We start from the raw sequence: 22,973 nt of genomic DNA on the forward strand, positions 1-22,973 counted from the left end.
ACTATTTTCAGTTATAGGCAATAGACAGCATTATAAATTATAATTTATATAAATTATATACAACATAAATGTCTGTATGGTTTTAATTGTCTGTACACCGCTTTGATCTGTGGAAAAGCGGTATATAAAAAATATTATTATTATTATTATTATTATTATTATTATTATTATTATTAATCATTACATTTTCAGGTTTCTTGTCTGTTTGGGGCCCTAAGTCAAATTGGGTGGCATCTGAATTGGTTCATGAGAAATAAAGCCATTTTTGGAAGCATCAAATGACAACCAGAACTAACTATGATCAATCCCCAGCCCTAGTAAAGGGCATCAGTTCACTCAGAATAGAGACAGTAAAGTAACATCAGTATCATAGTTGCATCAAACCGGGACCATAGAGAGATTTGTTCAGCGGACGAAAGGTGGAATGTCAGAGCCAACTCCAACACGGGGAGTCATTCACACGCAGTTTGTTTTTTATTGTAACAATATGAATATCCTCTGGTTTTGTTATTCACACTTTTAAATGTCATCAGTTGGTCTTGGGTTTGTCCTTCATGGTTTAGGGGTGGGTGGGAGTGCAATGCTGCTTTCCTCCCAGGAAACCCCTGGAAGCCACCCATTCGAACTGGTTATGCAGGGAAAGAGGAAGAGGGGCATATCCTCATAAAGCAGCCCAGGCAGAGCCTTGTCCTGCCAATGAGTTGACAATATGAATGTTTTTTTTAATTGTTTACAATACATAATTCTGTGTATATATTTCCTACATTCTATTACAATTTGTCTAAATCTCTTTTATATCTCACCTCAGTGCTCCCCTTCGCCGGAGCCGTTTTCACCCTTATACAGCGGACCCTTGTTATACGCTGGGGTTTGGTTCCAAGATCCCCCGTGGTTAACAAAATCCGTGGATGCTCAAGTCCCATTAAATATAATGACATAGCAAAATGGTGTCCCTTATAAAAAAAATGGAAAATCAAGGTTTGATATTTGAAATTTACACTTTTTTTGAACATTTTCAAATTGTGGATGCTGGAATCTGTGTATAAAAAAATCCGTGTATAAGAAGGGCCAACTGTATTCCATCCAAAGTCTCAGTTCCTCTCGTGGAGGTAATTTTCCATCTTCTTTTCTGAATACTTTCTCAATAAATTCTTTCCAAATTCCATCAAAATAATTTATTTTCCATAATCCCTTTTTTTAACTTTCAATTTGCATGTCAATTTATCATTAATCTCTAATTTCCAAACCTCTTTATACCAGTCCTCCAATTCTACAGTTATTTTCATTTTCCAACATCTCGCTGCTGTAATCAAATTTGTTATCAAATCTTTTTCTTCTTTTTTCCATTTCTCTTCAGTTATATAATGATAATAATACTATATTCGGACTTCTATCTATTTTTATATTTGTAATACTTTCTATTTCTGTTATCACTTTTCCCCAAAATTTTGGTACATATTTACATTGCCACCACATATGCATATATGATCCTATATATGAATGTATGTGGAACCTGTTCAAGGTATGCCAAGTTTAATTCAGACCTCTTTGCATCATTATTCACACTGCCGATGATGCACATCTTTTTTAAAACTCGTAAAAATTCCCGGGTTCATTGGCCCAGTGTTAAATTGTTGTTTTGGCAGCCTCCCCACACATCAAAAACTGATTCGAGTGCAATGGGGGTGCATGTAAACGACAGGGATTCATCCCAAATTCAACATGGATTATTTTCATCATGTGAATAAACCCATATGTGACACTGTCGGCCTTGATGTAACATCAGCCACATTCGACCGCATATGCTTTTATAGTTTAACCACCTTTTTCATAACATTTTATTTTTACAATTACTTTCCTCTTTAACAAGTGTAAAGAACGTTGCAAAATGACTGTTTTGCACGATGTCTTACCACATTGCTTGCTTTTCCGTCATTCCCCTGTAATGTTATGTTAGCGCTACAATTGCGCGAAAGTTGCGATTTGCGTGATGTGAAACCATGCATAGCGGAACTTTTTACTACACCAGCGCCTTCATTTTGTCTTGAACATTTCTCATCAACATATTTGCGCATGCTCCTTGGAGGTTTTGGTGGCATCTGACCTTTGTGCTTCTGGAGGGGAAAGGGGAGAAACCCCTTCCAGTTTCCAGTTTCATGCGGGGAAGAAAAATGGGGCTGGAATGGATGACCCCTAGTGGCCCCTTCAATTCCTAGCCTCCGCGGAGTTCATGTGGGGCAGAAGAATGGGGCTGGAATGGATGACCCTTAGGGGCCCCTTACATTTTCAGCCTCCTCGGTGTTCTTGCAGAGCAGAGGAATGGGGCTGGAATGGATGACCCTTAGGGGCCCCTTACATTTGCAGCCTCCGCGGTGTTCTTGCAGGGCAGAGGAATGGGGCTGGAATGGATGACCCTTAGGGACCCCTTACATTTGCAGCCTCCTCGGTGTTCTTGCAGGGCAGAGGAATGGGGCTGGAATGGATGACCCTTAGGGGCCCCTTACATTTGCAGCCTCCTTGGTGTTCTTGCAGGGCAGAGGAATGGGGCTGGAATGGATGACCCTTAGGGGCCCCTTACATTTGCAGCCTCCTCGGTGTTCTTGCAGGGCAGAGGAATGGGGCTGGAATGGATGACCCTTAGGGGCCCCTTACATTTGCAGTCTCCTCGGTGTTCTTGCAGGGCAGAGGAATGGGGCTGGAATGGATGACTCTTAGGGGCCCCTTACATTTGCAGCCTCCTCGGTGTTCTTGCAGGGCAGAGGAATGGGGCTGGAATGGATGACCCTTAGGGGCCCCTTACATTTGCAGCCTCCTCGGTGTTCTTGCAGGGCAGAGCAACCCCCCCTCCCCCGGGGTTGTCCTGGAAAAGGAAGGCCACCAGAAGGGAATGGGGTGAAAAAGCAGCTCAGCATCATGGGAACTTTGCAATCAGTAACTTTTGCATTGCGTTGTGTTACTGCCTACCACACCAAACCATTTCGCAACACATTCGCAAGGATAGCGGGAGACAAAGTCTTGACTTCCCTTTTTCCCCCCGTAGTGCCCAAAAAGGGGAGGAATGACGCTAAAACTACGGGAGTGTTGCGCAACGGGCTCCCATAGAAATGAATGGCGTCTGGAAGAACATCGCGCTTTCACATTACTGCGCAACGGTTGTGACACTAACATTGCGCGATAGGCAGGGGAAATCGCCAAAAACTCATGTCTGATAAACTCCTTTATTGAGAAGAATTTGTTGGGAGGCTGTTCCTGATAATTCATGATCAACAATCTGCCTTCAGAAAGGATAGAAGTAGACGTGTGTGTGTGTGTGTGTGTGTGTGTGTGTGTGTGTGTGTGTGTGTGTGTGTTGGTCCTATGTTGTACATCAATTAATCCTCAAGAATTCCTTTCTATTTTTAAAAGAAATATATTTCTGTATTTCCCTTCCATCTAATGAACAGTCAAGGCCATGATCGATTAAGAAAAATAAAATACATGCAAAAAAGTGGTATCGTTTTTGCATAATAAAACCAGTCATTAATATTAAGAAGCAGAGAACAACTTTAATTACTGTATTAAAAAATCTTGCTGGAATAATGTTATCTCTAGAAGTACTTGTTCAATGCCTGTAATGCTTTTCTCTCATTTCTGGAGGTTTTTTTAATTGATTCTTATCAGAATTCTTACTATCTAGTCTTATGGACTTTCCTTCCTTTGCTTAAAACAAAGTTTACAGTCTCAGCTGGTGTCTCCTAAGCAACCTTCAGGGTCAAGGGCATTACATTGATCTTGGGCTGACAGTAATAGTTATGTTGATGGATCTGTTTCACCAGCTGTATGGAAAGCTATGTGGGAATAGGCTCAGAATTAACCCTTCTTTTGCTTGCTAGCTGATAGCTTTCCCAAAGCCTTATTTATCCACAAAACAGACATAGCATTCTCACTTGGGAAATGTCGCAGGTACTGCCAGAGTGTCATGGCTAAGCGCTGTGTCTGCGTGTGAATCTCTCTGTGTGTGAATATTTTATTACAACACCTTGCCTTTCAGTATAACTTTGCCTCTACAGATTCGTTGCACAAGTCAGTATCTTCTCTTGTTTTCTGAAAGTTAAAATATTTATTTAAAAAAAAAACAACCAAAACTCCACATGTTTTTATTTCCTTCTAATAATAATAATAATAATAATAATAATAATTTATGTATAGCCCGCCTCTCCCCGAAAGATCGAGTAGCAGCATACCCTTGTATAACAGTATACCCTGTGACATCTCATTCAACCTGGTTTTTCAGGCTCTTTTTCCCAACTCCTATACACTTTAATTCAGCAAATATTACTATTATTATTATTATTATTATTATTATTATTATTATTATTATTATTATGGTGCCAAATCCCATTCATTGTAAACTCTGATTTGACTCTACATTTGATTGTGCTCCCCCTGCCCCTATACACACAGAGGGGAATATTTGTTTCAGTGGACAAACTTGTTCTACAGTATGCATTTTAGTGCATATTGCAAAAAAGGAATCCTCCATCTCAATTGCTAATAGAGGAATATGCTGCCACTTAGAGTGAAAGGGAGGGGACTATACTGAGCCAGCTTTGGAGGCTATTATAGAGAAGCACATAAAACATTAGTAGAAATCAAGGGAGGAGGCAACATATGCTTTCCCCTGACCTAAATGGAGCCATGCTGGTAAAGAGTTTCTCTCCTGTTTCTCTCTCTCTCTCTCAAAAGATCCCACAGCAGCAGGAAGCAGCTCAAGAGTTATATAGCAACAAGGCCTGTTGAAGGGATTAAAAAGCTCTGCCAACAATGTGAGATAAGCCATTCTTCTATCTAAAGGGAAACACTGGCCTGTTACAGACTGCCAAAATAAAGCTGCTTCGAGTCTCTTTGGAGGTATGCTATTTAAATGATGCCTGGGTCCTAAGAGTCCGGAGGTCGCACCAAAGCCACACTCCATTCCTAAGCACTGGAGTGCAGCTTTGGTGCAGCTTCCGGATTTTTAGGGTGCATGTATCATTTAAACAGCATACCTCCAAAGAGACCCGAAGCAGCTTTATTTTGGCAGTCTGTAACAGGCCACTGGTTTCCTTTTCTGGTCATCTGGACTATAAGCAGAGTACTTACTGAGAATCCATTAGAGGACGGCTTGCTTTTCCTTTTATCTGGAAATGTGACATTCCTCAGCATAGTGCCTCCATAGGCTGGTGTGACAAATCAATCTGAACTAGGTGTTACTCACCTGATGCACCCAGAAAGGAGAGAAACATTAGTGGCTATCTGCACTGGCCAGGATGCTGTGGGGGCAGCATGGAATATCCTAGTCCTGCAGCCCCGCCCGATACCCACCCTTCCATTCCCCATCCCACAGTGGCTGTCCATCTGTATGGGTCCCACTGAGCTGCCCAGTGTATCCACCGCCCCCACAGGTCACTAGCCTCTGGTGATATCACAAGGCCAGGCACCTCATTCTGATCTCTGAACAAAGGATCGGTGGTGGTGGCAGTTGTGCCAGGTAGCTCAGCAAGATGCCCAAAAGGCAGACAGATAATGTGGTGCAGGAACAGAGGGCTTCCTGGAAGAACCAGAGCAACAGGTAGGTGTTTTTAAACTGTTGTTAAGTCCTACATGGTATAGTGGTTTGAGTGCTGGACTGTGACTCTGGAGACTAGGTTTCAATTCCCCACTCAGCCATGAAACACACTGGGTGACCCTGGGCAAGTCACACTCTCTCAGCCTCAGGGGATGGTAATGACAAATATCATCTGAACAAATCTTGCCAAGAAAACTCCATGATAGGGTTGCCATAAACTGGAAATGAGTTGAAGGCAAACAACAACAACAACAAGGCTGTAAAATGCTGGACATTGTCCGGACTACTCTCATCAGAACCAGGGTTTGGAATGTGTGATGTCCAAATAGAATGATGCCAGAAAAGGGGGGGATCCATACAGGAAAAGCCTGAAGACTACAGGGAACAAGTCCATTGTGGTAGCAGCCTTCAGAGGCTAGAATATACCTGGCCAGATATCTAGGCAGATGGCTAAGTGCTGCCTCACAAAAGCATAGCTCACAATAAATTTGTTAAACTTTGAGATATCAACAAATTAGGTTGTTTCCACTGTACTACCAGCATGAATGACAAAGGAAGGAACTGGCAGAACCACCTCTGCATATTCTTTGTCTAAGAAAAACCCATGAAATTCATGGGGTCGCCATACATTGACAGGTGACTTGAAGGGACACACAGACACATACATACATACATAGACAATTATTTATGAGCAGTTCTTTTGAGGGACTGGGTGAAATGGAACTGAGCACTTATCTACTCATAGTTTTTTGTGGGTTTTTTGGGGCTATGAGGCCATGTTCTAGAAGAGTTTATTCCTGACATTTTGCCAGCAGCTGTGAACTCAGTGTTCAAACAAGAATCGGGGAACACAAGAGACACAGCCAGAAAAATCAGTAGTAGCAGAACACATTATAAACCACCCTGGGCATAAAATGCTGTTTGAAACCACTAAAATTCTGGACCATGCCAACAACTATGAGGTCAGATTGCACAGGGAAGCCATTGAAATCCATAAACACCTACACAACTTCAACAAGAAAGAAGAAACCCTTAAAGCAAACAAAGGCCTATTCCGAATAGGCAAAAAGTACATGCCGCGCACGTACTAGGGTTAGAAAGGAGCGTCCTTTCCAGACGCCCCTAACCCTAGTACAACCCTAGTATGCGCTTGGCACGTACAAAATGGCGGCGCCCGTTCTACATGGGTGCCGCCATCTTGACGTAGCGGACGCTTAGCGTCCGCACATTGTGCGGTGCTAATGACGTCACAAGTGTGCCATTGGTGCTTTGTGACATCATTAGCGCACTGCAAGAAGAAGCTGCATTTTGCAGCTTCTTTTTTGCGACATGAAGGAGTTGCGCGGTTTGGCCGCTGGGGCTCCTCCACACCGCAAAGCGCCAAAGTTTGGCTATCTGTCCTGAAAAACTCCAAAATCAAGACCCAGCCCATGCAAATGAAAACCACCCAGGGTGAGGGTTTCCCAGCAGATAATGGATCAAAGACACCCTCAGGCCATTCCATTCAACATCAGAACAATACACAGATTAATATGCAAATCACCTCCTCTCAACCAACCCCACTCTCTTCCATTCCAGCGTTCTCTGAAGATGCCAACCATAGCTGCTGGCAAAATGTGAGGAATAAACTCTTCTAGAACATGGCCTCAGGCCTGAAAACCCACAAAAAACTATGGATGCCGGCCATGAAAGTCTTTGACTTCACAATGATGTAATGCATAGCTTCTTCTGAGTTTTGAGTCTCTCAACACACACACACACACACACACAAACACACACACACGTGTATACATAAATCTTTGTTGACTGAGGATACAGTAACTCCTATGATGAAACAGAATCCACAAATGCACCTGCCAAAATAAATGTGTTAGCAATATTGTATTTGCAGGTGTATTATTTGTTATTTTTACTGTAAGGAATTTTCACAGCTCTGTAAGCTCTTCATAAATATGGTCCGTTGCAAGTTGCACCCCTTCTAAAGTTTGTCTGTTACAGTATTGTTGTGGTTGCTAACTGCTCTGAAGTCAACTTCAACTCATGGTGATCTGTGGATGAGACACCTCTAAGACTCCCTGTCCTCCACTGCTCAGGTCCTGTAAATGCAGGCTTGTGTCCTTCCTGACTGAGTCCATCCATCCAGTGTGTGATCTTCCTCTCTTTCTGCTGCTTTCTACCTTTCCCAGCTTTATTTATCTTCTAATGAGACCTGCCTCCTCACGATGTGGCCAAAGTACAACAGTCTCAATTAAGTCATCTTGGCTTAATCTTCTGGCTTGATCTGTTCAAGGACCCATTTGATTGTCTTTTTGGCCATCCATGGTATCCTCTGCACTATTCTCCAGCACCACATCTCAAATGTACTGATTTTCTTTATATCCCTTTTTATCCGAACTGTCCAGCTCTTGCATTCATACATTGTGATAGGGAACACAATGGCTTGGACTATCCTCACTTTAGCATTGAGTTATGTCTTTACATTTTATGATCTTGTCCAGTTCTTTCATAGCTGCCCTTCCTAATCCCAGTCTTCTTCTGATTTCATGACTGGGGTCTCTGTTCGTTCAATATTTGAACCAAACTATGGGAACTCTTTAACTGTTTCAATTTTTTCATTGTTTAGGATGAATTCTTGTAGCTCTTCCATAGTCATTACTTTTGTTTTCATAATGTTCAATATTAAGCCCACCAAGTCTTTATTTTCTGCTGGTAGTTTTGTATCATCTGCATATCATAGGTAGTTAATGCTCCTTCCCCCAATCTTCATTACTCCTACCTCTGACTCCAAGCCTGCTATGTGCAGAATATTTTTTGCATGCAGGTTGAATAATTAGGGTGACAGGATGCAACCTTGTCTGAACCCTTTGCCAATTAGGAACTGTTCTCTTTCTCCATATTTTGTTCCAACATCAGTCTCTTGTCCTAAGTAAAGATTATGCATCAAAACTCTCAGATGTTGTGGCACTATCATTCCTCTAAGAGCAAGCCACAGCTTTTCATGATCTATGCAATGGAAGGCTTTGCTAGAGTCAATAAAGCACATGCATTTTTCTTCTGGAATTCCCTAGTGTTCTCCATTATCCAATGTATGATTGCAATGTGATCCCTAGTGCTTCTTCCTTTCCTAAACCCAGATTGCAACTCTGGGATTGCTTGCTCCATATATGATTGGAGTCTTTGTGGCAAAATTTGGAGCATGATTTTTTTTTCCCATGGAAAATTAGTGCAATGGTTCTGTAATGCAATATTTTGTGTTTCCTTTTTTGTCAATAGGAATGTATATTGATTGCTTCCAATCTGTTACAATATTAGTAAATTGAAACTTCTTATAGCTTTTCTATGAAAAAATGTTCATGGGTGCTTACAAATTTTCTTATTTCAGGCATATTTTTTTCCTTGAATTCTGGACAGGGTTTTTTTCCAAACACATTGCTCTTCACTTTTCCACAGTGATATCACTCTGATTGGTTACAGAACATTATGTTGTGGTTCAGTTCTTTATTTTTATCATTGATATCATATCTCATGCAACTAATTCAGGAAGGGAGGAATAAGCAGCAGGCGGGATAAACAGAAGCTGAAGCAGCAGCGTCCAAAACCCTGAAAATCAACAGTACCAAACAAAATTTTAAAAAGAATTATTATTCATACAATGTAAGTGTTCCTCTGGTAATCCTTTTCTATAAAAATATTAAGCTCCTGTCCAGCAATCAAAACTAAAAATTATTTGAGAGTTCATCACAGTTTATCAGAGTTCCATAAACTGAAGCAACTCAGAATTGCTGGCCACTCATTAAAATCACCCTGCTCTAAAAATTGTAGATTAATTTTATTAGAGACCATCTTATGAATTTTCCACCTCCAGTTCCACAATTCTCACTATGAATAGAAAATCTGCTTCATGCCGTAAGTCTTACTAAAAGTATACCCCCCCCCCCCAGTTACTTGAGGCATCATTTTACTAGTTTTGATATCCGAAGAAGGAAGCTACTTATAACCCACAAATGCCATCTGGACATAGCTTTTCTCACTGAAATAGTCATGTCATTTGATTTATACTATGCCTGATGCCTAATATAGATCAGCACAGGTCACGACAGCTTAACTGTGGTAAACTTTTTTCCAACATTCAGCCACCTCCTAATACAGGGTGACAAGTTTAGCTCTGTTTGAAGATAATCTGCTCTGGCTGTGACATTTCCCCATACCTCTGAGAGATCTAATTCCAGGTCAATCGAGAAACATAATGACCAAAAGCAGGAACACACAGCAACTTAATTAAAGGTGAAATGAAATAATTAATGCAGCATTCAAAGATTGTGTCAGTGAGCACATACAAGCAAGGTAACAATTTCCTTCACCTCGCTGTTAGCACTATATGCACACTTAGAGTATATGGAGTTTATCACACAGAGGTCCTTCCGTGTGCTAAACGTCACACAAGCGCCCCCCCAAACGTCACGCAAGCGCCATGGGTGTGATCCTCCATGGTGCCACGGAGGTGGAATCGCAGCTCCCGCTCCGTTCCTGTCATGCACTCGCAACCAGGGGATCCTCCTGAACTGCGTTTCTTATTAACTGGATAAATCGTTAATAAGGAAAGCGCTCCAGGAGAATCCCCCCGTTATGAGTGCATGACAGGAACGGAGCGGAAGCCGCAATTCCACTTCCATAGAGCCATGGGGGAAGCACACCCATGGCGCTTGCGTGACATTTGGGGGGCACTTGCGTGACGTTTATCACATGGAAGGACCTCCGTGTGATAAACCCCTATGTCACCATCAGAGGTAGGATCTATCCAGTTAAAGTACTGATTAACTTGAAAACTTTCAAACATTATTATTAAGTATTGTTGTTGATGATGATCATAAATTGAACATGACCCAACAGCATTATGCTGCAGCAATGAATGTGAATGCTATTTTAGTCTGCATTAATAGAAGCATAGTTTCCAAGTCAAGGGAAATAATAGTCTCATTATATTCTAAGCATTTGATCAAGTCCAGCACCCTGTTCAGTGCAAGATCTCCAGCTAAAGCATGCCCAGCAGGTAGATGTCCAACTTTTAAACCAGTTATGGATCCATCCAACAGTGTTCCCATCTAATCCACATTCTATCCGTTTGCTAATCAAAATTCATGGAGAAATTTAACAAATGCTTTGCAGAAATCCAGATAAATGGCATCTATAGCATTTTCACTATCTACTAAACTGGAACCTGATCAAAACAGATCTAAAATTAGTTTGGCAAGTTTTGTTCTCTACAAACCCCTGCTGGCTCCTATTAAACACTGCATGAACATCAAGATACTAGCAAACAGACTCTTTTACAATATATTCTAATATTTTCCTTATATTGCGATTAGAATGATTAGCCTGTAGTTTCCAGGATCTTTTTTTTTTAAGCTTTTTTGAAGAGAGGGACAATATTTGCTCATCTCCAGTGCTCTGGCACCTTACATTCTCCGTGGTTTCTCAAACGTGATGGCAAATGGTTCTGTGACTACGTCAGCAAATTCATTCAGTACTCTGAGATGAACTTCATCTTGCCCTGCAGAGCTGAACTCATTTAGGTTAAGTATGGTGTGAAGCAGATGGGCTGCTAGGAGTGGCCTCTGGCCACTCCAACTGCAATTGAGCCACAGAATCATAGCATTGTAGAGTTGGAAGAGACCACAAGGGCCTTCCTGTCCAATCCCCTGCTATGCAGGAACTCACAATCAAAGCATTCCTGACAGATGGTCATCTAACCTCTGTTTAAAGACCTCCAAGGAAGGAGATTCCACCACTCTCCGAGGGTGTGTTCCACTGTCGAACAGCCCTTACTCTCAGGAAGTTCCTCATGATTGGCCCGAGACAGTGGTGACCACATGGCTTGCTCTCAAAGTGTGTCACCGCCATGCTCCCAAACGGGCCACTGGCAGGAGCAGATTTTTGCCACTTCTTTTCCTACAAGCTTCCAGCCATGGACACCAAATACTGAAGCATCCAAAAGCTGCTCCTTTTCACCCTTATGTTTTGGGCCTCGGTGATTCCTGACATTATCGTCGTCGCCATCACCATTATTATATTTACGTGTATCTCACTCTTTTCCCAAAACTGGGGTCCATAGCAGCTCACAATATTAAAAGAACAGTACAGTTAAAAAAACACAAAAGTGATACATTAAAATAAATTAAATTATTACAATATTAAAATAGATTACTTGTTAAAAGAATGAAATGAAGTTTAAAAAGAGAAGTGTTTAAAACACTTTAAAACAATACAGCACCCCAGTCCATTCATTAAAACCTTTCTGTTTTAAAAGCCTGTCTGAACAGGTAGGTCTTAGCCTGATGGTGGAAGGCCAACAAGAAGGGGGCCATTCTGGTCTTCCCAGAAAGGGAGTTTCAGAGTCTTTGGGGGCAGCCATGAAAAAGACCCCTTTCTCTTGTGTCCCCACCAACCGTGCTTGTGATGGTGATGGGACTGAGAGAAGGCCCTCTCCTGAGGATCTCAAAGCTCAAGCAGCCTCATAGAGGGAGATACGGTCTGCCAAATAGCCTGGACCTGAGCCATATAGGGCTTTATAGGTCATAACCAGAGCTTTGAATTGTGCCCAGAAACAAACTGGCAGCCAGTGGAACTGTTTCAACAGGGGCATTGTGTGGTCTCTGTAACCTGCCCCAGTTAACAGCCTGGCTACAGCTGAAGTTTCCAAACACTCTTCAAAGGCAGCCCCAAGTAGAGTGTGCTACAGTAGTCCAAATGGGATGTAACCAAGGCATGTACCGCCAAGCCCAGATCCAGCATTTCAAGGACCTGGCATGGTTGGCGCACAAGTTTTAAATGTGCAAAAGCATTCCTGGGCTCTGCAGAGACCCGGGTCTCCAGGTTCAGAGCTGAGTCCAGGAGTACCCCCAAACTGCGAACCTGTGTCTTCAGGGGGATTGTCACCCCCATCTAACACAGGATGGATCCCTATTCCCTGATATACCTTTCGAGTGACCAGGTGCACCTCTATCTTGTCTAGATTAAGCTTCAACTCATTTGCCCTCATCCAGTCCATTTCTGATGATAGACATTGGTTTAGGACCAGGACAACCTCCTTGAATTGAAATGGAAAGGAGTAGTAGAGTGTCATCTGCATATTTATGGCACTGCACCACAAAACTCCGGATGACCTATCATTTTAATGTATATGTTGACCAGCTTGCAGCTCCATGTATGTTGGGTAGCAGGACCCCACCGAGGCAGGCTGCTGACGTTCCCTTCACCCTGATTGAGTGACTTTTCACATGGGCAGAGGTCTTCACATGGGCAGAGGTTTGCTTGTCAGCAAGTCCATAGGCCACATGGATGGTTGCTGCCACCAATATGGAGAAATGCTGAGTTGAGACAGGACGTCTTTATTGGTTGGAAGAATAGCAGAAGAATAGCCTCTGAGGCCACACAATCAACTACTACTACTACTACTACTACTACTTCTATTTATTTATATTCCACCTTTCTCCCAATAATGGGACACAAACAATACAGATTAAAAACATTACAAAAGTTAAATGGAAGTATAAAATATGCAATCAAAGAACAACACTTTGGGCAACACTTCAGCAATGTTTGGGCAGCGGTAAGTGCTCTGTGTGATTAACTCCTAAAAAGAAAAAAGTAAACAGACTTGCATTATCACACTCCCTCTGCCATGTTAAAGTTAGGCCTGCTTAGCAATGCTGTAGCCATGTTGGGACCCTGGGTGTAAGGGAAGGGAGGTAAGCTGCTATGGGAAATTGTGTGTGAAACCAGAGTCCTACCCAGAGTCTCATAATAACTTATGATATTTTCAAGACTCTGCCTTACAGTCTTTGACTGCATACATCACAAAAAGCTATGGAAGGCTTTTAAAGGCATGGGAATGCCACTACATCTGATAGTCCTGATAAGGAATCTGTACTTAAGAAAAGAGGCCACTGTCAGGACAGAATATGGAGAAATACTATATTTCTCAATTGGCAAAGGGATCAGGTCCATTTCATCTGTTGGAGAAATATGCCTTTAACAAACTGAGAAAATATTTTGAGTGGCAGGTGATACATATTCTATGGCACAGTCATAGAATGCTGAGTCAGAGCACATGGCATGATGTAAACTTACTGAAAAGGTTGCATTATGCTGTGTGGCACCAGATGATGACTCATAGCCTATACAAGTGGACCAGGTCACTTGTGGGTTGGTCGTGTGGGTTGTGATTTGGAGCTGTGAGTTGGTGTAAAGCAGATGGAGAAGTTGATAAGAGGTTGGAGAGGAGAGTTTGTATATATTTGTATCATATTGCAACTGAGGATAAAGCCTCCAAGGACTTTGGATGAATCAACTGTGTCTGTGAGTTCTTCTTTAAAGGGTGAAAAGTGGTCAGTGCATTGCCAATACCAACCAATGAAAGTTTTTGTTTCCGTACTCTGCTACAATATTGTTTTTGGCTGCGTCTGAGTGCATCGTTGGCTTGGTAAACTCAGCTAACATCATCACCCTACCTGTTCAACTTGTATGTAGAAAATATCATACAAAGAGCAGGTTTAGACTCAGAAAAAGGAGTGAAGATAGGAGGAAGGAACCATCTAAGATATGGGGATGACACCATAACATCAGCAGAAAACATCACTGTAATGGGACCTTCTCTCAGACCTTAGTGATAGCTGGAAACCTCTTATCCCCCTAATCACTGATACTTTCACTGTGTTTACCTTATTAACACTATTGTGAAGTGTACTACCAGCAGTGGTGGCAAGACAATCGGAAGCATGAGGCAAGAGCCTGTCCCGTTCTCCATTCCTCCTGTGGTAAACTGTAGGAAAAAGTATTTCTCTACAGGGCCTCCTAGACAGTATTTCAGTCAGAGGTCTTGGGCAGGACAGGAGCTTAAAGTGGGGTGCTCTCAAGGCACATGAACCTTCAGCTGACGCCACCTTTGGAACCCCCCCAAGGCCAAAGAACAGGAATGGGAAGCCCCATAACAAGAGGCTAGAGCTTTGGCAGCTATCACTGTTTTTAATCAATTTGTTTTAAAATAAAACAGGAGCTCAATGAAGCTAGTCCTATTATTATTATTATTATTATTATTATTATTATTATTATTATTATTATTAGTCGTGCTGGTAAAGTGACATTGAGGGAACTCCACAATTTTCTTATTTTTACTTTTTTCTTTGTGAAGGAAACAAAGAAAGAGTGAGGTTCCTCCCCCCTGGGATTAATGATGCAGGGAGAGAAAATGAATTTGACAAATTAATATGGGCACAGGGTAAAAATAAGATCACTAAAATATATAAAGTATTGTTGTATAGGAACTTAGAAACAGAAGAAATGAAAGAAACCATGTTAAAACGGGCCAAAGATCTGGGACACAATATAGAACTTGAAAAATGGGACAATGCCAGAAATATTTTTTTAGCAAATTCACAGCATCGCAGGATTTAAAAGAAAATTATGTTAAAGTAGTAAATAGATAGTACTAAACCGTGCTTAAACTAAAGAAAAATTACAAGATTGGAAGCAAAAAATATTGGAAACGTTGAAAAGAAATTGAGTCAATGTAGTGTAAGTGGTGGGATTGCCTGATAATAAAAAAAGTTCTAGTCCAAAATACACATTAGAATTCAAAAGATTTTAGAGACACGATCCTTGCCCATCATGGTTGACCGCCCAGGGTAGGGATGCAGTGAAAATATTATTACAATCTATAATCAATGCATCTTTCAGGGAGGCTAAATTTCTATCAAAATTAAAACTAGTAGTGGTTAAACTGCTCTTTAAAAAAACCCTCCCTGGACCCCCTGGTGAGAAACAACTACAGGCCGGTCTCCATTTTACTATTCCTGTGCAAAGTGATTGAGAGGGCAGTTGCCTTCCAACTCCAGGCTGTCTTGGATGAAGCCGATTATCTGGGCCCATTTTAAACTGGCTTCAGGGCGGGATACAGAGTGGAGATGAACATGGTCGCCTTGGTCAATGATCTCTGGGCATCAACAGGGGAAGTGTGACCCTGTTGGTGCTCTTGGACATCTCAGCACCCTTCGATACCATCGACCATGGTATCCTTCTGGAACTCCTGAGGGAGTTAGATATTGGGGGCACTGCACTCCAGTGGCTCCATTCCTACCTCTTGGGTAGATTCCAGATGGTGATGCTGGGGGACAGCTGCTCTTCTATGAGAGAGATGACATCTGGCATCCATCAGGGCGCCATCCTGCCCCCCATGCTGTTTAACATTTACATGAAGCCGCTGGGAGAGATCATCTGGAGACATGGGGCGGAGTGTTATCAGTACGCTATTGGCATCCAAATATGTTTCTGTATGCCTCCAACTGCTGCAGTGACTATGGATGGCATCTCTCCTCTGAATGCCTGCCTTGAGTCGGTAATGGGCTGGATGAGGGAAAACAAACTCAAGTTGAATCCAGAGAAAACGGAGGTACTTGCCATAGGAACCTCAGGTCTGGGGAAGGAAATTTGTCAACCTGTCCTGGATGGGGTCACACTCCCCCTAAAGGACAAAGTTCGCAGCTTGGGAGTACTCCTGGATCTGTCTCTACAGTTGTCATCTCAGGTAGATGCGACGGCCACGAGTGCTTGGAACCAACTTCAGTTGATACGCCAACTGCATCCCTACCTGCAGGGACGTAGCCAGGATTTTAGGAAGGGGGGGTCCAGACTAAGTTCCACCATTATAATGGGGCTTGGGCATGGCGGCGCAGCAGCATGCACAGTTCATTTTTCTAATGGAAGAGGGGGTCCGGATCCCAAGAAACCCCCCCCCCCCAGCTACGTCCCTGCTACCTGGACCAAAAGGACCTTGAAGCAGTGGTACATGCTCTGGTAATTTCTCATCTTGATTTCTGCAATGCACTCTACATGGGGTTACCCTTGTACCAAGTTCGGAAGCTTCAATTAGTTCAAAATATGACAGCCAGGTTGGTCACCGGCTCTTTAAGGTTCGACCATATAACACCAATTTTAAAAGATCTTCACTGGCTGCCAATTTGCTTCCAGGCGCAATACAAGGTGTTGGTTATTACTTTTAAAGCCCTATATGGCTTGGGCTCCAGTTATTTATGGGAACGCCTCTCCCTACATAATCCACCCCGCACTCTCAGAGCATCAGGGAAGAATTTGCTGGAATTAAAAACAACTAGACTAGCCTCAACTTCTCAAATAGCTTTCACTACAGCAGCTCCTACATTGTGGATCAGTCTCCCAGAAGAGATCCGTCTTACTACCTCCTTGGAGCCCTTTAAGAAGGCAGTTAAGATGGACCTCTTCCGGCGAGCATACCCACCTGACCTTGTATAAAACACACAGATCCACCTCTTTGATTAGGACTGGAATATCTTTATCCCACTGTCGCCTTTTGATACTTTGTTTTTAATTATTAAGTGCTTATGTATTTTATTGTTTTCCGTTGTATCTGTATCTTTATACTAGGTTGTAATCCCACCTTGATCCACCTGGGAGAGGAGGGAAAATATAAATAAAATATTATTATTATTATTATACCCTTTTTCACCTGAATTATATTTACTTAATACAACATCTGTATTAAGGGCAGCGGATGAAGGGAAATATTGGAGGGTGATTCTATATTTGGTTATGGCAGCAAGGATTCTTATAGCAAAACAATGGAAAATGAGGGATCCACCCTTTATACAGGATTGGATAGCAAAAATTCAAAACATGAGGGAGATGGATAAATTATTATATATATTAAATCAGAAATCTATAAGCAAGTGGGAAGCAGAATGGAAACAGTGTGATATTATGGGAACACGCAAGTGATTACTGAAAACAGTTAAATATGTTGAAATAGTAGGAGGCAGATATGGCTTTGCTGGATTTATATAAGGACACGTGTGTAGATGAAGGATTATATTTCATATTAACTCAAATTTTATGTAGTACAGAATTTATTTGTCCGATCTACATTGAGGAATACAACAAGAAACACATGAAAGATGGATAGTATGATTGCAATAGAGAAGGAGAAAAGAAAAAATATTCAAATATCTAAATATTACTATAAAGTAAGATTAAGGTTTGATTTAGAGAAAATATAAAAATACTGTTAGAAGAAAAATGATGTAACCCAGAAGCAGAAGAAAATACAGGGAGACCTCTATCCACTTGGAAACGAAGTCAGTAGAACAGAAATAAAGCAAGATTTGTTCCGACTCAACAAAAGAAAATATATATATATATATATATATAATTAAAAATATATAATTTTTGTTACTATATTAATGTACTTGAGGTAATGTAGAAGATAGATAAATACAGTACTTGGGTGAATATCCAACTTTATGTTGATTAGCAGAATGTAAACATGTATAAATAATAAATGTAAAAAACTACTGTGAAGGGTATAGGGCCAGGGGCCAAAGTGTCTCACAAACCAGTTCAATGTTTGAATTAATGTGCTTGCCTTTGTCCACAGATTATAAAAATCACTCAGACAGAGATATCCACTGTAAAAAATGAATAGTGATTTTATTAAATGACATTAAGAATAAAAGTTGTCTTATGCAGGATTCTCCGGGCTTAGTGCAGTTACATTAACAACAATTGGCAGGCTTTGGAATACGCCATGTCCTACTCTCTCTTTCTCTCTCAGTAGGAATACTGAGGCAACTACATGCGGCGGCCCTGATCTAGCTTTTCCGAGGCGCAAAAAGAAGCTGCAAATAGCGGCCCCTTTTCATGCTGTGGAAAGGGCACATTAGCTGCGGTGGTGGTGGCTTTTTGGTGCTCCTTTGGCACAGCATGTTTAAGTGCTACGATTCTATGCTGTGCCAACAGAGCGCCATGACTCCCCTTGCCGGAGCGTGGGGAGAATATTAGCTTCCTAGCTCCGCCATGAAACCCACTGGGTGGCCTTGGGCAAGTCACACTCTCTCGGCCTGCTCAGAGCAAGGCCAGGGCAAACCTCCTCTGAAGAAATCTTTCCTAAAAAGCCCCATGATAGGTTCTCCTCAGGGTTGCCATGATGAGTCAAAAAGGACTGGAAGGCACACAACACAAGCAACACACACACATACACATCCTGATTGTTCATTATTGTTCTGGTGGGAAATTTCTCACATTCCCTACTTGAAGAAATATTTGCAACATCTTGGACTGCCTGAAGGAAGAGGCCCCTCCCTCCTCAACTGTCATCTCGGCCTCAGAGGGAGCCATCAGGCAGACCCAGCAACATCAGGGACTGCCTGAAGGAAGAGGCCCCTCCCTCCTCAACTGTCATCTTGGCCTCAGAGGGAGCCATCAGGCAGACCCAGCAACATCAGGGACGGCCTGAAGGAAGAGGCCCCTCCCTCCTCAACTGTCATCTCGGCCTCAGAGGGAGCCATCAGGCAGACCCAGCAACATCAGGGACTGCCTGAAGGAAGAGGCCCCTCCCTCCTCAACTGTCATCTCGGCCTCAGAGGGAGCCATCAGGCAGACCAGCAACATCAGGGACTGCCTGAAGGAAGAGGCCCCTCCCTCCTCAACTGTCATCTCGGCCTCAGAGGGAGCCATCAGGCAGACCCAGCAACATCAGGGACTGCCTGAAGGAAGAGGCCCCTCCCTCCTCAACTGTCATCTCGGCCTCAGAGGGAGCCATCAGGCAGACCCAGCAACATCTTGGACTGCCTGAAGGAAGAGGCCCCTCCCTCCTCAACTGTCATCTCGGCCTCAGAGGGAGCCATCAGGCAGACCCAGCAACATCAGGGACTGCCTGAAGGAAGAGGCCCCTCCCTCCTCAACTGTCATCTCGGCCTCAGAGGGAGCCATCAGGCAGACCCAGCAACATCAGGGACTGCCTGAAGGAAGAGGCCCCTCCCTCCTCAACTGTCATCTCGGCCTCAGAGGGAGCCATCAGGCAGACCCAGCAACATCAGGGACTGCCTGAAGGAAGAGGCCCCTCCCTCCTCAACTGTCATCTCGGCCTCAGAGGGAGCCATCAGGCAGACCCAGCAACATCAGGGACTGCCTGAAGGAAGAGGCCCCTCCCTCTTCAACTGTCATCTCGGCCTCAGAGGGAGCCATCAGGCAGACCCAGCAACATCAGGGACTGCCTGAAGGAAGAGGCCCCTCCCTCCTCAACTGTCATCTCGGCCTCAGAGGGAGCCATCAGGCAGACCCAGCAACATCAGGGACTGCCTGAAGGAAGAGGCCCCTCCCTCCTCAACTGTCATCTCGGCCTCAGAGGGAGCCATCAGGCAGACCCAGCAACATCAGGGACTGCCTGAAGGAAGAGGCCCCTCCCTCCTCAACTGTCATCTCGGCCTCAGAGGGAGCCATCAGGCAGACCCAGCAACATCTTGGACTGCCTGAAGGAAGAGGCCCCTCCCTCCTCAACTGTCATCTCGGCCTCAGAGGGAGCCATCAGGCAGACCCAGCAACATCAGGGACTGCCTGAAGGACGAGACTTCTCCCTCCTTTAACTGTATTTTGTATTGTATTACAATTTTACTGTACACCGCTATGATCATCGCGGAATAGCGGTCTATAAATAAAACATATTATTATTATTATTATTATTATTATTATTATTATTATTATATGTTTCTATGTCTCCCTCCATTTTGCTCCCCCACTTTCTGCTCTGGGTTCAAGTATTATCCCAGAGGAAGAGGTTCAAGGGGGGAAGAAAAAACACTTGACACTTGCTCCCATGTTGAGGATGGAGCAAACTTTGTTTCTGCTGCTCCAGAGAACAGGACCCAGAACAATGGATGCAAGCTCCAGGAAAAGAGATTCCACCTCAACATTAGGAAGAGCATCCTGACAGTAAGGGATGTTGGACAGTGGGACACACTCCCTCTGAGTGTAGTGGAGTCTCCCTCCTTGGAGGTCTTTAAGCAGAGGCTGGATGGCCATCTGCCAATGGGGATGCTTTGATTGAGAGTTCCTGCATGGCAGAAGGGGGTTGGACTGGATGGCCCTTGGGATCTCTTTCTTAAACACTGTGGCTAAAATGGACTTAAAATAAAACTGAGTCCAAACAAGTGAGCCAGTTGAGAGCTGGAGTGGGACACTGAGAGGCTCGACCCAATGGGGAGAAGAAAGAGACACACTCTCTCAGCCTCCCCAGAGGACGACCATAACATTAGCAAGACCTCTCTGAGAGGAATCCAGCCCTAATGGGCGCCTTAAGTAGGAAAAGGCCTGAAGGCCGCAAAGGGTTGCTATGGAGACGCAGTGAGGAGGCGGGGCGGAGGTTCCCCCGCGGTTGCTATGGAGACGCAGTGAGGAGGCGGGGCGGAGGTTTCCCCGCGGTTGCTATGGAGACGCAGGGAGGGGGGCGGGGCGGACGTTTCCCCGCGGTTGCTATAGAGACGCAGGCCGTCGCGGCGGAGGCGCCAAGGGGGCGGAGCTTCCGCCCGTGCGTGCGCAGGCGTGGAAGGCGGCGAGGGACGCGGTTGCCAGGGCAACTGGCGGCGCTCACTTCCGTCAACAAAGAAGGGCTTGGGGGCCTGTGTTGGGCTTGGCGATGGCTCCCAGGCGCCCCAAGAGCGGAGGAGGAGGAGGAGGAGGAGGAGCGGGGGCGGCCTCCCCGGCGCCGGGCTCCAAAAACTGGGACGCCGGGCTGGTGGCGGCGCGCCTGGAGGAGGTGGGTGGCTGCCCGGCTCCAAAAATGGAGGACGCCCCGAGGAAAAGTGTCTGGGGTGCTTTGACTGGGAGTTCCTGCATGGCAGAATGGGGTTGGACTGGATCAGGGCCCTTGGGGTCTCTTCCAGCTCTGTGATACTGTTCTATCAAAGCTCCCTTTACAGAGATGTGTGGCTTGTCTGCAGCTGCATGGCCAGGGATCGCATGGCCAGGGATCGCAGGCGTCCTCCTAACCCTGAAAGGAGGACAAGGCAGCGCTTCAAGAATGAAGGACGCTTCAAGGAAACGAATGGGGGACATGCCAACATGCAGAAGCTGAAAACACTCATGTCAGCTCATAGACAGCCATGCTTCCCTGAGTCTTGCTCCAAATGGAGGACGTGCTGGGATTCTTCCCTGGCAAGGAGGATCAAGTGTAGGGCACGTCCGGGGAAAGGAGGACGGGCTTGGTCCCCTCCGGGATGTTTCTGCCCTCTCTGCTTTCTTTCTGCCAGTAAGGGAAGACACTTTTATTTAGAGAGGATTTTGAATGAGAGAAATGCTTAGAACAGGCTCTCTATGATTCTGTTTAACATCTGCAAATACTGTACTAACTTATAGGATCATGGAATCACAGAGTTGGAAGAGACCCCAAGAATGGCCATCCAGTCCAACCCCATTCTGCCATGCAGGAAATCTCAATCAAAGCATCCTCATTGACAGATGGCCATCCAGCCTCTGTTTAAAGACCTCTAAGGAAAGAGGCTCCACTTCACTCCAAGGGAGTGCGTTCCACTGTCGAACTGCCCTGACTGTCAGGAAGTTCCTCCTAATGTTGAGGTGGAATCTCTTTTCCTGGAGCTTGCATCCATTGTTCTGGGTCCTAGTCTCTGGAGCAGCAGAAAACAAGCTTGCTCCCTCCTCAATATGACATCCCTTCAAATATTTAAACAGGGCTATCATATCACCTCATAACCATCTCTTCTCCAGGCTAAACATCCCCAGCTCCCTAAGGAGTTTATCAAACAGGAAGAATTTCTCTTAAATTCGAATGAAAAGAAAGTGAGGCCAGAACGCATTCACTCAAAGTCACTAGTTTAGCACAATTACGTGAATGTGCATTACATTCAAACTGACTCCCTATTGCCCAAAAATAGCATGCCGTTGCCCAAATTTGCATGTGGCAGTCTATCACGCAATAACATGAAACCACATGACTGCGTTCAGATCGCCATTGGATTATACTTCCAATTTCCCTTGTCTGATAAACTCCGTAGTCTTTCCTCATAAGGCATGGTTTCCAGACCCTTCACCATTTTGGTCGCCCTCCTCTGGACACGCTCCAATTTGTCAGCATCCTTTTTGATTTGTGGTGCCCACTCTATTCTTCTCTGGTCAGGCCCCACCTGGAATACTGTGTCCAGTTCTGGGCACCACAATTCAAAAAGGACATTGAGAAACTGGAGCGTGTCCAAAGGAGGGCGACTAAAATGGTGAAGGGTCTGGAAACCATGTCCTATGAGCAACGCCTTAGGGAGCTGGGGATGTTTAGTCTGGAGAAGAGAAGGTTTAGAGTAGATATTACAGCCCTGTTTAAATATTTGAAGGGATGTTATATTGAGGAAGCAGCAAGCTTGTTTTCTGCTGCTCCAGAGACTAGGACCAGGAACAGTGGATGCAAGCTCCAGGAAAAGAGATTCCAGCTCAACATTAGGAGGAACGTCCTGACAGCAAGGGCTGTTCAACAGTGGAACAAATTCCCTCAATGGAGGGTAGTGGAGTCTCCATT

At 44.1% G+C, this 22,973-nt stretch overlaps 1 protein-coding gene across 2 annotated transcripts in view; it reads left to right on the top strand.

Annotated features, from left to right (window-relative positions):
• The first annotated feature begins 21,042 nt into the window (after nt 1-21,042).
• Nucleotides 21,043-22,973, top strand: part of SPAG17 (sperm associated antigen 17) — a 169,525-nt gene continuing 167,594 nt past the window's right edge. For both annotated transcript variants that reach the window (XR_016275138.1, XM_089488980.1), the window contains exon 1: nt 21,043-21,206. Coding sequence is in view for 1 of the 2 variants with exons in the window: in XM_089488980.1 (XP_089345106.1) it covers nt 21,087-21,206 (120 nt within the window). In the remaining variant the exon portion in view is untranslated. The remainder of the gene's footprint in view (nt 21,207-22,973) is intronic.

Source organism: Sceloporus occidentalis, unplaced genomic scaffold (genome assembly GCF_023333645.1).
Source record: "Sceloporus occidentalis isolate IW3139 unplaced genomic scaffold, rSceOcc1.0.p SCAF_1, whole genome shotgun sequence".
In the NCBI taxonomy this organism is placed as follows: Eukaryota; Metazoa; Chordata; class Lepidosauria; order Squamata; family Phrynosomatidae; genus Sceloporus; species Sceloporus occidentalis.